The sequence below is a fragment of the Branchiostoma floridae genome, chromosome 12 (assembly GCF_000003815.2).
Source record: "Branchiostoma floridae strain S238N-H82 chromosome 12, Bfl_VNyyK, whole genome shotgun sequence".
NCBI classification, from domain to species: Eukaryota; Metazoa; Chordata; class Leptocardii; order Amphioxiformes; family Branchiostomatidae; genus Branchiostoma; species Branchiostoma floridae.
In genome coordinates this window covers 22,437,033-22,452,442 of record NC_049990.1, presented here as the reverse complement: position 1 = coordinate 22,452,442, position 15,410 = coordinate 22,437,033, and the positions used below count along the sequence as shown (strand labels likewise).

General features: G+C 39.8%; 2 protein-coding genes across 2 annotated transcripts in view; both read right to left on the bottom strand.

Annotated features, from left to right (window-relative positions):
- Positions 1-15,410, bottom strand: part of LOC118427198 (acid-sensing ion channel 1B-like) — a 71,360-nt gene that overhangs the window by 13,261 nt on the left and 42,689 nt on the right. Inside the window, exons 8-9 of the mRNA XM_035836835.1 lie at positions 13,554-13,610; positions 11,994-12,168 (exon numbers count right to left, since the gene is read on the bottom strand). Coding sequence (XP_035692728.1) covers positions 11,994-12,168; positions 13,554-13,610 — 232 coding nt within the window. The remainder of the gene's footprint in view (positions 1-11,993; positions 12,169-13,553; positions 13,611-15,410) is intronic.
- Positions 8,766-11,444, bottom strand: LOC118428225 (acid-sensing ion channel 3-like). Its single transcript, XM_035838233.1, has 3 exons — positions 11,417-11,444; positions 9,968-10,089; positions 8,766-9,141 (listed from the first exon to the last, which is right to left on the bottom strand). Exons 1-3 carry the CDS (start codon positions 11,436-11,438, stop codon positions 9,040-9,042), a joined length of 246 nt encoding a protein of 81 aa, XP_035694126.1. The 5' UTR covers positions 11,439-11,444; the 3' UTR covers positions 8,766-9,039.

Here is a 15,410-nt window from a genome sequence, read left to right as displayed (position 1 = left end):
GGGGAAGCTTTTTACAGTGGTTACCCACCCCCCGGGGGGGGAAGGGCCCCCCGGGGTTAAAGGTCCAAGGTGGAGCCCCCTCGGATATAAATAAGGGTGCACCTCTACCCCTGGTTCCAATTTGTGTAACCAATGTTCCTTGTTGCAATTTGTGGTGGCCAATTTGGGGTACACAATTTCGGTTAAGGGGGCCTGCCAAAATGGCGGAAATGTTGAGTTTCGAGGGGCCTTCAACTTTGACATTTTACCCAGAGTTCCTTTTACCCTCGCGTACGTGGTAACTATGTGGAAAAGGCTTATACCCATTTGACCCTGGTTTTCCCAGCACCTACTCATTTATCAAACACAATGAATATCCATCAATAGCTCCTCTAGCTATTATTGCACATACGTCCACAGTCACTCTACCAGAGCACGACCGAAAACTTAACCATCTTGGTAATTGAAAAAGTTACACTGCTTTTGGGAGGTCTATGTGCAACTACTGCATCGTGTGTGGCGTAACTGGTAGAGCGTTCGGCTCGGAATCTGAAGTTAAGGTCCAGAAATTGATACCCGTCGTGCCCCCAACGTTGTGCTCTTGGGAAAGGCACTTTACACGACCTTCCTCACTTCACACAGGTGTAAAAATGGGTCGGGGCCGCGTAGCACAGTGGTAGTGTATTCGGCCCGTGACCGAGAGGTCGCCGGTTCGAATCCGCCTGCCGTGTTGCCGGTCTTGTGCCCTTGGGAAAGGCACTTAACACGACTTTCCTCACTTTACTCAAAAGAAAATGAGTCGTCCCTCGGATAGGACGTTAAATGGAGGTCCTGTTATGAAGAGTTACACCCCATGCACGTTAAAGAACCCCCACACGTGCGATGGTGCGGTGTGGTTGGAGCAAACCCTTCTGTCTGGAGTTGGTGATTCACTTCAAATCACCCGGTTGTAAGCCTGGCGAACCTCCATACCGTATCAGCCACACGGTGATTTACATCATTCACCCGGACTTAGACCTGGCGCATCCCCGTCTTGTAATTAGCCAGCGAAAGGGTATGTCACCCGTAAGCGGCGGTATCACCCCGTCGTGTGTAAACATGTGCGAACATGTGTGATCACGTCGACCGATGATGATGATGATGATAGGTATAAAACTGAACAAATGAACATCTCGCTCCTTACCTTATCCTTCTTGTACTTTTTCCTGCAGCAGGATGTGAACCGCTTGATCAGGTATTCTAGGAACTCAAACAGGGTGATGACACTGGCTCCGATAAACAAGCCCAGTTGGCCTCCGATGTTACCTGTAAGACAAGAGGCAAAGAAAAATTATCGTTATGCTGACAAAATTGCATATACTTCTGTAATACAAATATACAGGTTTTCTAAAAATGGTGCTAATTGTGAGCCTGTTGAATCGCGGTGGTTACAAGTATCTTTCTCAACGACGGCCATGATAGATCTAAAACGACATCAATGAGGCAAACAAAAGACCATCCGTCAAAAATTACCAGAACTCGGAGATTCGAGGACGAATCTTGAAACTAAAAGGGGGAGCAGTGTAACAATGGCGTTCAAAGAGTGCTTAACTGAAGAGACCAAACGGCTTAAGCCTTTCGGCCGAACGCTTGCACGTTAGATTTGTAATCTGCCCGGGTTTGATCCAATGTGTCGGCATGTTGTTTCACTGGTTACAACGCCGGCCCTGTGAGTAACAGGTTAGAGGATGCTAGAGATCTGATGTGCCACACAGGGATATCGAAGTTAGAGATTCGAGGACGAATCTTGAAAAGAAAAGGGGGTGAATGAATTCAGTCTATTTCCATTGCCCTTTGTGATTATTTGTTGCAAAAAAAGTAGTTTTAAAAATTGAAGGTAGTGGACATAATATGGCGGAGACTAACTCGTATCTTAGATGTGCATGACGTCATTTTAGACGTCATTATGACGTCATCGATGTTGCTACTGTCAATACAAGTCGTAATAAACATTATTCAGCCGCCACGCCACGTCGAGAGTTCTATGGAATTCTATTTTCCTTCCGCGAGAGAAAGTAGTCCGTTCTATGATTCCGGGCGTTAACACCCCCAGCAAGAAAGCCTGTTGCTTGAATATATTACCACGTATCTTTTTGATTTCAAGTTATTTACAATCTACCAGCTTTGTTTCGTACTCCTAAAGTTTTTTTGTACCGATGATTTGTCGCTTTCCTGTCAATAATACGACCCGAAATTAGCTTATTTTCGTGTGATTTCACCTCTTGTTTTTAACGTGTTGTAGACTTCAAACCAACAGGAAATTAAGTGTGTAAGAAAGGGCAAACTCTCTATTTTTTGTTGGTATATGACTTATTATACATTTCAAGGGCGTAAATCATTTGCCGCCAATCTGCGCGAGGCGATGTCATCAGGAGCGGTCATTTTTGATTTCCAGAATAGAACGCGCGCGCCGCCTGGAGCGGAAGCAGACGTTCCTGTCCGTAGCGGTAGCTGGTAGCGGCCGCGATTTATTCGTCTCCCCACCGAAATCTCTTCTTGTAGAATGATTACTAGAGTCCATTACTTTTGCATCTAATTTACTGGTCGATTCCAAGGCGTCTTTTTATGTCTTGTTCCATTGATACTAAAAAAATTGGCAAGATCAAGGACCCATCAAGGAGGTTAAAAAAACATCCATGGTTAAAAAAACCTTGGTAAGATCTAGTAATTGTTTAAAGCTTGCAGGTGGAAGGGTCACCGAGCCAAAGAGAAAGTTCTGCCCATTTAACCAAGATGGCAATCCCAATCTTACCCAAGCGCACTTACGAAAATGCATTTTTGTAATACCTCAGAGTCTGTTTTATTAAAGAAAACTATTACATGATGTATCAAATAATAAGAGAATCAGAGTTTGTCATGCCATTCACGTTCCCTATAACCAATAAGGTTACATGGGCTCATATAGCCTCTTTGCTATAACCTAACCAAGGTTTACAGTATGGTTACTGGTAACATTTCATTCATAATTGTCAACAGTTCATATCATATTGGTTTGACACATTTAATTACCATGTACCTAAATTATACCTAAGGTGCATGGAATGATGCATTGTCAGTTAACATTGTGCCCAATAAGAAACCAAAAGGTTCAACTTTTTCTTCTCTCATTGACCTAGATTCACCTAAAGTATATAACCCTTACTATTGTACTGTAAAAAAACAAAACAATGAGCCATATATGTTAAATACCAGCCAAACTTTATTAAACAAACAAGTCATGCCTAAATATTGATGCCCAATTGGAAACAATACTTGGAATCAAACAATTTACTGCCAAACATCTGGCGATTCTTTGGGCCAGAATGATAATTCCAATAATGTGAAATGATATGATTGAATTCACGCCAAATGATATGAATAACCAACAAAGCTGTCACCCTCCTCAGATCCACAGCAGAACATCACCTGTATAAAACATATTTCAAAGAATGTTAGGAAAAGTACATAATCTTTAAGAATTTACAATCATTATGATTAATAGTAGATATATCATTCTGAATTTATACTTCACTTATTACATGTGTATCTGCAATGATACAATGTCAATCAAAGAAATTAAAGTTACAGACAGTTGAGCTGCAAGAGGCAGATCCTCAGCTGATCTGGGGTAGAACTCCATCTAATGCAAAAACAAACAAAAAAGGTAAATATCCATTAGTCATACATCAGGTACTTACCGTACTTACTTACTCATCAATTACAGATATCATACACTTAGTCAGGCACTCACATTCATTCACTTACTCCTCTTAGTATCTTTATTTAGATATATGTTAAATATATTATCAATTTTATCAAGATATTTCATAGACTTAGAATATATTAACGTTATATCTAAAGTTTAAGATCATATGTTTAGCAATGACCCTAGACTACCAAACCCATAGGTGAGTGACAGCTGGAGTAAGGAAACAAAGTCAGAACCTCCAACCTGCACCCGTACCAAAGTGCGGGGTTACGCCTTTCCCGTCAACTCGGGGATCTGTGTGATGTACCCCATGTTGACGTCGTTAAGTACGACCTTTACAGGGGTCAGGCGCCTCTAACCTACCTACGGGGGCAGATGTCTAAACCTAGCAGGAAGGGGTTCTTTGGAAAAAGGAGAGAGGGAGAGAAAGTGGGTGAAGGAGTACAGAAAAGACCAGCTTCCCCTCACCTATACCTTAGGCTATACAAAAATAGACAGTCCTATTTCACTCATTATTACCCTTACTCTACCTCAGAAAATTCTGAATCAGAAATATGATCTAATAAAGACAGACTACCACAATAAAAGTCATCTATAAAAGATTTACATAGTCTTGATCATCACTACTGCTACTACTATCTGAATCTGTTTCAGCATTGTCCTGACTTACCTCATTTTGCTCAATACAAATAGAATTAGAACAATCTAAACACCTACATCCCGGACCACATGCTTGACCTTTCTTGAGACACTTACATCTTTTACTAAAGCACCCACTTTTACATTTACACCCCCTGGTTAAAAACTCCACAGTCTTCTGCACCTTTTCAATATTTTCTTTAGAATCCCAAGTAATCATTAAATTACCATGATTATCTATTTCCCAACCGTACCTATCTAATAATACAGACGAAAAATCCTGCTCTAAAGCCTGAGCCCAACTGAGGTTGACCCAACAAGAACGTAACCAATGGAACCAAAGGGACTGAAAGGAAGGTAAACTATTATCTTCAAACTCTATTCTTTCAAAGATGGCACCCCTAATAACTTGTAACCAGTTTTCATGAATCTTTGAAATATTATCCCCCCCTCATTTCTCTGAAAAGTTGGGCTGGAGATGAGTACTTAAGAAAAGCAGAACGGTGTTTTTGAAAGTAAACACTACCAACTAAACGAACAAAAGCCAAGAACCCTGTATCTTTATCTGCACAAGAAAGAGAACCACTAGTTTGGTCAGAGTTTCCACTAGAAATGAATTCTGAAAACTGAAAGAAAGTTTTCATAAATGATACCTTACCAAGGCCAACAAAAAAGGAAACATAATCACAACCTGTACGTATAAACAGTGACTGAATTATATGGGGTAGTAGATTTCTAGAAAGGGAGGAAAGATCAGGGTCCTTGTCAAAACAAGATAGCAACTCATTCACATCCAGACATTGCCAATTTCCTGGTTCAGCTTTTTGTAAAATGACAATTCTTTTATCTGTATGCCTCACAAACGGAAGGCCCACTTGATACGTCTCCGTATTAGGTAAATAAATCATTATGTTTTTGTAACTGCTTGAAGCAGCATGCAGCCAAACACGAGTGTCACTTTCCTCGTGATTGGACCTACAGTCTGGATATGGAGAGATGCCATCTACTGAAGAAACAAAACACATATCTCTCTTATCACCAGTAAATGCCCCAGCTGTGAACACTTTCTGTTGCTGCCTCAAAAAAGGTGTACAAATTGTAAGTAAAGAAGTACATAAGTAAGAACATAACAAACGCTTGTTTGGGCGCAAGGAAATGAATTTTCTCCAGTCTTTTGGGGTGCATGTATCATCAGAAATTGAATCAAGTAGTGTTAAATTGTCATTTTCCAAAACAGAATCTCTTCTATTTCTTTCAACATCTTTAGGACTAGGGCCATATTTCTACTACATGGGCATGGTATCAAGCATTAGATGGGTAAGTCACAGTCTGTCGTACAACTGGCAACATCTCTACTAGAGATGTACAAGTCACTACTATCGCTAGGTGGCGTCGCGACAGGAATGTCGTACCAAGTGTGACTGACGAGTGTGTTTGTCTGTCACAGTCCTGACGGTGGCGCTGGTGCCCGTCTACTACCATATCATGGTGTACCGCTTCATCTTCACACGGCAGAAGTGGCATGTACGTAAATTTACTATCTTCCACATTCATAAAATAAACCACTCGTATAAGATGAATTTCGTGTCTTAAAATTGTGTACCGATACCACACAATTCGTAAGTGTTACGCTCGCTTTTTAATGTATCATGTCGATATTTTATACACATAGAAAGCTACAGTGACTATGATTTATAGACATGTAATGGGTCTGAAAAATGTAAAACATACACACATATGCGTATAGATCGATACAACACAAACAGCTGTTAAAATGGGTTTCTTATAGTGCTTAATTTGATACCCATCTCTGTACAAGTCCTAGTGATATTCCCATTTTACCACAGGAGCTGGTGTTGGCGGTTTTGTTTCCCGTCATCTTCGTCACATCTTTCTACCCGCACGTGGGACTGACGAAAACCATCGCGATGTATGTACTGATGAGGTACGTCACATTCCTTTTACAATGGGAAATTGTGGTACGCACTTCTAGCATCGTCAGTTATGAAAACGAATCATGATACTACTTTACGTTCATACAGCTAGAAATGCATCATCGGTGATTCATTACTTATCAATCAATCGTTCGCTTGCATCATTACTATGGCGAATGGGAAAAGCGAAAACGTTTCCCTTTTATTTTTTGTAATGCTACGTTGCAAAATCACACTCTTGCAGTGCCATAGAGAGCCAGTGGTTCACCTGGGCTACACAGATGAGCCACATCCCCATGGACATAGACAAGGACAAGGCCTAGGTTACCATGCAGGTATGTACGCTCATCTGGCGTCCTTTTGCATAATCTCTACATCAATGTTTCATATGCACAGCACTAAGTTCAGCAAAGGTCCTTCAGTACTAAGGACAGGGAAGGTCCTTCAGCACTAAGGACAGGGAAAGTCCTTCAGTACTAAGGACAGGGAAGGTCATTCAGCACTAAGGACAGGGAAGGTCCTTCAGCACTAAGGACAGGAAGGTCCTTCAGCATTAAGGACAGGGATGGTCCTTTCGCACTTATCATAGATGCTACACTCTTCACTCATTTTACTGTAATCACGTTCTCGACCGTAGTTGTCGTATCCTAAAGTCAACGAATAGTATCGAAATACACAATATAATCTATATCTTGACGGAAGCTCTATCATATAGCTGTCTTTGCACGTCCTTACGTACACGTTGATAGGTTGAACTTTACTCTTTGCTTATATTCATAACCGTTAGAATTATAAATTGTAATCATAAGTATAGGATACGATTCCATAAAAAAATGGAATGATAGTTCATGTTATAAGTTAATTATGAGATAGTATACATATCAAGTCTCTGTTGTCTCCTATTGTAGATGCATGCTACCTGCAACGTTGAGAAGAGTCACTTCAACGACTGGTTCACCGGACATCTCAACTTCCAAATCGAATATCAGTAAGTACAACATTGTATTTCTGTTACAGTTTTACCGTCAGCCGTCATATAGAGAAATTTTGAGATAGTTTCTGTTTTTGGATTACCACAGTACATGTAGATTATATGATCATGGAAGATGTTTAACTCTCATGAATATTCTCTTTGTCTAACTATTGAAAAATGAAGAGCTGCTACAGTGTTTGTAATGTTTATCCATACTTTTGTATCAACTTTTGTCATTATGTTTTATTGTTTCCCCATACCCTATAATAAGTCCTATTTTCAGGAAATAAAGGATTTGTGAAACAGCATATCTACATCTGAATGTTTATGATTAGGGTGTCCCAATCTAGAAGATAACATCCAAAAAATCACCATCTGTAAGGAATGCTAACAAACATAACATGTGGAAGAGATCTTTATTTGTAGCATCCAAAGTTGTCTAAGTACATCTGAATAGCATACAATGAAAGCATAGATTACTAATACCTCATGACATTCATTTTGTCGTTTCTACCATTTTTTTTGACAAAAAAAGTCCAACAGCAAAATATTCACATCCCCAATGTTCTTTTTAAGTTTGTCTTGACAATGGACTAGAACTAGGAAAAAACAACCATGTTGGGTCCTGACGCCATCCGTAACTCTTTATCTGAAATGTTTTCTTTGCCATAAACCAGGGGAAAAGTTACCAACATCAACATCACGCCCGACTTGTGAAGCCATTTTCAGGAAAAGGCGTTAAATTTGGGTAAATTCTCATGTTCCTAGACGTGTTTTCAGAATATCTGTACGTGAGATGTTGCATGAAGGTTGGTCCTGCCTCAGTGTATCTCCATAGTAACATGGCAATCGTGGAGGCAGGCAGTTATTTCTGTTATTCCCTTTATAGTTTATACTTCTTCAAGGCAACGATGCTGCAAGTCATTGGGAGGGGGTGATGTGAACTTAAAGCCAGCGAGAAAAGTCCTTTTTCCTGCTACCGCGAAATTAAATCCCCGCAAATCTAAATGCATTTACAGTAATCTGTTTTAGTTGACTATTTGTTCACAAAATAACCTGTCTGTTATTGACCTGCATGAAAATATGATAGTCCCCCCTACTACATGTAAAATAATTGTTTTAGCATTATAAGCAACACATATATAAAGTAACAGATATATAACGTATACTGTAAAAACTTAGGATAGATTACAATGGACTAAAAAAATATGTTTGATATAATTTACCTTGCTTTTAAAAGTTAGATGTTTAACCTTGTTATTACATGACTTGTGCATTTATCACTAATTATAAAAAAAAACTCATACAGTTGAGTCGTTCAGTTCACCAGTTCTGAAGTACAATACCGTACAATGATAAGGAGTACTAGTATGTTATTTTCAAGGACCGACATTAAAATGAGTATGACTTTGTATACACCTGAAGTTCAGGAACGTGGATATGATGTCCTAGTAAGTTCAAGGCCACAGCAACTATATATATATATATATATATATATATATATATATATATATATATATATACATATCAATACACAATGGTTAACAATATTCAGCAAATGCACTCCAAAAAAAAGTACGAGTAAATACTTACATTGGACTCACCTAATGTGATGCTGTATATCATAATTATATTTCTATGAGTCAAACATTGGGAAATATGTGACAACCACAAGCAAATCTTTCCTACTTCCTGTATGAACTAATAAGATATTTCTATCAAAGGAGGTGATCAGCCGATGTGATCAGCAAAAGTATGCCTCTGCCCTGGAGGCGTCGCCAAAGATCTCAATATCCGTCAATATGCATAGCGTGCCGCGGTTTGATACTAGTATCGTGGCTCTGTTTGATACTAGTATCGTGTTGCGGTTTGATATCCACCGGCAAGACCTGTAAATGCAAATGGCATAGTCATTTTTACATCCTACCTGCTTTAAAAGGTGGCTCCATTCTTTCAATCATACTGACATGTGAAAAAAATGAATCATACTACTTTAGAATCAATATCAATATGTTATTATTAGAAAATGATCAGAATGAATGAAAACAATAATTTTCTAATTATTACAGATCATCAGAAGATATCAATATGCGCCACCGTGAGTTTGCAGCTTTCATCATTATGCACATGAAAAACATAGTTTCATTGTAGTGGTATGTACCAAAGTGCTGTATTTTCTCATAGAAAAATAATAATACTAAGGGCAATAAAACCGGATGACGTCATCCATATGGCCATTTTTCATGCCCATCTATCAATATTCGTTACGGCTCCATTCGTTCTTAATTCATTAATGAGAAAACAATGGAAGGTCAAAATACCAGTTTAGCCAGGTGAAATATCTTTTAAGTATTGATGATGATATAGTGCTAAAACGTACATACAGGTTCCGCGCAGCACCAAAGGAGATGGTACGCCTATTATCAAACTTCACCCTTGTCTCCCCAGTACCTTCCCACTTACCAAACATTACGAAGATTAATCAACAGCTTCTAATAAGGTATGTACACATACCTTCACAGCCACTTCACCATAGCAGGACCGAAAACATAACCTTCTCAACTATCTCAGTCGCTAAGATTCTTAGCGACTGAGATAGTAAAAAAACAGTTACACTGCAAAGGTTTTGTATCGGGAAGTCTCTATGTGCAACTCCTGAATCGATTATTATTACTGCAGGTATAAATCTATACAGATAAACAGCGGGACACTTACCTTATCCTTCATGTACTTTTTCCGGCAGCAGGATGTGAACCGTTTGATCAGGTATTCCAGGAACTCGAAGAGAGTGATGACACTGGCTCCGATAAACAAGCCCAGCTGGCCTCCGATGTTACCTGTCGGAAAAGACGAGTGAAGCTAAAAGTAGAACAACATACGGAAGAAATGACTTTGGTGGTTGGTTTGCAATGTTCAGAGGCCTTGGTTTCTTATTTGAGTTCCTTGCATTATGTGTTTTATTTGAAACGGATTTTTTTTGGCTTTCTGACAGCCGAGGACAATGTGGCACTGCACTCAAGTTGTCTTATTTTATAGGGCCTTCACACTGAAACCGAATTAGCAGGAATCAAGCAGAACCAGTCGGAATGAAGTATTTGCAAAATTCGTGCCACATTCGGGGCCATTCCGAGCGGGACTTCCAAATGGACTAAGGTCTTTGAAACGAGAAGGAATGAGCCAAAATGCCGTCAGAATGAAAAGTCTTTTCTATTCCTGGGAATTCGTAGTGTATTCTAGAAATTTCTCACTGCATTCGAGATATTCTTTTGGCCACATTCGGGCAGGATTCGAAGTGGCTTGCCGTTTCTGTTCTCCATCGAATGAGATAAGAACGTTTCGAATAATGTTGGAATGCCGCAGAATGCGGTCAGACTGCAGTAGGAATAGTTAAAATACACTATGGATGCCATTCGATATTTCTCAACTTCGAATGAACCTCGAAAGTTTTTAACATGTCAAAAGCTTTCGGGCTAGCCAAACGAACGGGCACGAATAGCTGGAATGTAGTTAGAACACACTACGAATAGCCAGGAATTGCCAGGAATAGAAAAGAATATTCATTCTGACAGCATTCCGGCTCATTCTTGCTCTCGTGTGAAGGGGGCTTTAACAGTGCCACATACACATTAAGTACAGACAATTAGGTATAGGTAGTATTTTTTACCTCCCCGACCAAAGTCAGGTACCAATTTTTACACCTGGTTGAAGTGAAGAGAGTCGTGTAAAGGCAGTCTTTCCCAAGGGCACGGCGGGTATCGAACTCGGGATCTCTAGGTTCCTAGTCCAACTCTCTTAGTTACGTAACACACGATGCCACGAATGAAAGGCATTTTTTCATGTGTTGCGACAGGTCATTAAACTTTCGTGTCAGATCGATGGTTGGGTGAGATGAACAGTTAACGTTGTGCGTAACGCTAGTTCACCTTTATCTGCGGGAAAACCTTTATCCGTTGTTTTAAAATACCGTGGTTTCAAATTGCAATATTTTCAAAATATTTCAGTGGACCCGACATTTTCAAAATATGGCAGTTTGAGTTGACATCCCTAAATACACTGTGTTCTTAAAAACAACGGATATAGGTTACCCCTCGAATAAAGGTGAACTAACGATATATGTTGTCAAAGATACTCCATGACTTGTGTACAGAACGGAGACAAACGTACTGAGGAGATCCCCCTCTGTCATTTCTCGTTGCTGAACCACCCAGTTCTGTCTAGAAAATTGGCAAAGTGAAGTTTATCAGAGGACATTATTATCATGTTAACGGTTGAAGCATATGATACCATATGAAAGAGGACGTTCACTATGTACAGCACTGTTGTGTTATTTTTGACAATTTCCCTTGCACCCACGATGAAGTGCGGAAGTGTAAATTAAGTACTATGTGTTGGTAGTTTTTGGCACCCAATATCAGCTAAGCTGCCTGGGTTTAATTTGCCATGTATTGCGTTGTCTGCAATTTCATTAAAGCTAAGTCTAAAGAGGACGTTTTTATTCTGCAACTGAAATTGGTATGTTTGCAACAGCTGGCTGAGGCGAGAAATCTTTAAAAGCTTCAACTAGTTTGAACGTAAGTCCGGCCGGGCCGCGGTTTCGAAATGTCACGTTAGCCCAACTGGCATTGACAGACTAGACGCACATTAGTTGCTGCCCCTCATTGACAGACGGTGCACAGTTTTGCCTTCACTGTTCCATCAATGATGAGCGGTTTTCTATTGTTTGTTTAGTAGTAGAACTTACGACATGTAGTACGTGGCGCTCTGCTCGTCCCAGTAGTCCCACAGGTCCAGGTAGGTGAGCCAGTACCGGGCGGTGTTCTTGTTGGGCCAGCCGGCGTACGACACGCTGGTCTGGAAATGTGAGATGTCACACGGGGTGGGGCAGTCACAGGTGTAGTTCCCTGCTGTTACTGCGTCTGTGAAAATATCGTAAGGCATAAGCACTTTGATACGCCAAAAAGTAGTTACTCAAGCAACTGGATATGATTTTGGAAACGGTCAGACCTTCCGATTACTATCCAGTAGTTTTCGTCACTGGATAGTAGTTGAAACGTCTGACAAAATCATATCCAGTTGCTTGAGTAACTACTTTTTGGCGTATCTTATTAACTGTATGTCTAACTTACATCGACGTATAAGCACCTTGACTTTTACTATGACCTAGACACTCATTGTGTACCCATGGAAGCGTATTTTAAGTTTATATCCAACTAAATATGTAACTCAAAACACATCCAACACTGACTGTTATCATTTACGCCTGGATCACATAAGAAGCTCTTCGAGCTCTTTTTTTCCGTTTGAACCGCTATTATTTTAACCAAATATTTGTCTACTTTTCTTGTTAATTTGATGTCAATCTCAACACTTTGAAGCATATTTATATTTCAGCCATACCATAGGTATGGTGAAATATATTATATTCGTAATGTTTCTTTCTTTCTCCTGTCAAATCTTCAAATCGAATCAACTCCGCCGTTTTTAACCCGATTGACTTGAAATTTGGCACATAGGGAGAGTAGGCTAATACCCTCAGGCGTTTTTTTCTTTTTTTTTTCATATCTGGCTTTAAAATGATTTTATTGAGGTTTTTGTCAATTTTTATGTATATTTTGGGCTCCTGTACCCTGGTATTACAGCCGAATGACATGAAATTTGGTACAGAGGTGCCCTGATCATATGCCCATCCAGATTTAATAACAGTTTTGGCATACGGTACAACAAAATGCTTAATTTTGCGATTTTTGGCCATTTTTTGACAAAAAAAGCACATTTTTGCCCTCTGTACCCTCGTTTTACAACCGAATGACCTGAAATTTGGTATAAAAGTGCCCTTTAATTATGTGCACATGAATTCAATAACAGTTTTTCCATACAGTACAACATAATGCTTAATATTGCGATTTTATGGCCATTTTTTTGGGACAAAAATAGGACATTTTTGGCTCCTGTTCCCTCGTTTTACAACCAAATGATCCGAAATTTGGTAAAGGGGTGCTCTAGATATTTATCCAAATGACCTATGTATAATTTTTGGCATGGAACACTTTAAAATGATATATTTGGGAATTTTTTGGGTCATTTTCCAATGGCCAAAGGGGTCAACGACCTCAAGGCCTATTGTTGCATGAGGGAGATGGCTGAAATATGCTGTATTTGCTCTCAAGCAAATGTCGGCCTTTCTAGTGTAGCAATTTCTTCTATGATTGTGACACTTTTGCCGCAATGTAGTTACTAATATCCCTTTGTGCTTAGACTTCATTTGGCATATAAACGTCCGACTGAAGAGGTGAAGACTTACTTATAGTATCCAGTGCGCAGTTTGCTATCGCTTCCGGCTCACAGTAGTCATTGCCACCTGAAATAATTTTAGAAAGGAGAATTATCAATTCTATATCTGATTACACAATTAGACATGAAGACACGCAGAAGACGTGACATATTTGCTGTTTTCTTTAAAACTGTATATTTTGCCATTGCCATCACTCAGACTCATCCTCTTCATTCCGATCATCCTATTGATTGGCATAACCTCTGTGAAAATGAAAGCGTCAGAAATTCCATGTTTGGACGCCGTCTAAGAGCGTCTAAGAGCTAGAGCGTCTGAGACTGTCCCACACCGTCTGGAACCGTCACATGCCGTCAGAAACGGCTTATAATTAACAGGTGTGACAGCGATCTCGCCCCCCCAGCGATCTCGCCCCCCGGGGGGCGTGATCACTAGCGTTTTCGCCCCCCTTTAGCGTTTTCGCCCCCCCCCCCAAGAGCACCTGGTTACTACATATTACAGGTGCGCTACCTGATTACAGGTGCGCTACCTGGTACTATACTGCACCTGGGGAGTAACGTATATGGTGTGTTACCTGGTACCTATATGGCACCTTATTACCGTACCATAAGATGTCATACATCGAAAGTCGATACTATATTGTTCGGTGCAAACATGACATTGAAATGAAAAAGACAATTTTTGCAGCTGAGGTGGCATAAAAACAGTGATACTGCGAACGTATAAATCAACACCGTCTATGGTACGGAATACGTCAGCTATATGTTTTCAATTTGTCATAGTGTTTTCTTTCTTGTGCTGGAAACATTTCCAAAGCACTAACAAAAACACACGTGAATAATAGTTTCTCATTATAAACACTATCTAGGCGCAAGTTGATATAGCTGTTGCTAAATGCTACACAAACACTGGTAAAGTACCAGTCTTAAGAAACACGGGTAAATGCATCAGTTCCTAAATACTAGAAAAAACAGTTGGAGGTGAAGATATCCCTTGGCCAGGTGCATATACCAAAATGTGCGTTATTACCTTTGCCAGAATGGCTAAGGTTATGTTTTGGGCTTGTGAGTCTGTGTGTTTGTCTGTGTGTGTGTGTCTGTGTGTTAACAGCATAACTCGAGAAGCCTTGGATGGATCCCGATGATATTTGGTAGGTGGGTAGGGGTCGGGAAAACGAAGGTCAAGTTCGATAATAGGCCCCCTAGCGGCTTGCTAAGGTACTGCAGTAGAACCTCAATTTTTGATATCTCGTGTTCTGGACGTGCTGTGGTTGTGATTTTTGAGTGGTAGATAGCCCTTGTGGTAGAGAGTAAGTGCTGTAAGTTTGGGCCCCCTAGCGGCTTGTTTGGAACTGCAGTCGCCGGTTTCCTTTCAAACTTTGGACGAGAATTACTCGAGAACGTGTTGACGGATCGTCATGATTTTTGGTATGTAGATAGAATGAGTGATGACTTACATAATGGTATACTAATTATGCAAATCAACAGCTAATTTGCATAATTAATGAGGAAAATTCATAAATCCACTGCATTCCATGATAGGACTTTCAAACTTGTCACATATGTAGCTGGGAAGGAGAGAAATGTCGATAGATATCAATTATGCAAATGATGACCTCATTTGCATAATTAATGAGAAAATATGAACATGTTGACGGATCATCATGTTTTTTGGTATGTAGGTAGCGTAAGTGAAGACCTACATAATGAGATACCAATTATGCAAATCAACAGCTAATTTGCATAATTAATGAGGATATTTTATAAATTCACTACATTCCATGATAGGACTTTAAAACTTGTCACATATGTAGCTGAGAAAGAGAGAAATGTCAGTACATATTTATCATGCAAATGATGATCTCATTGC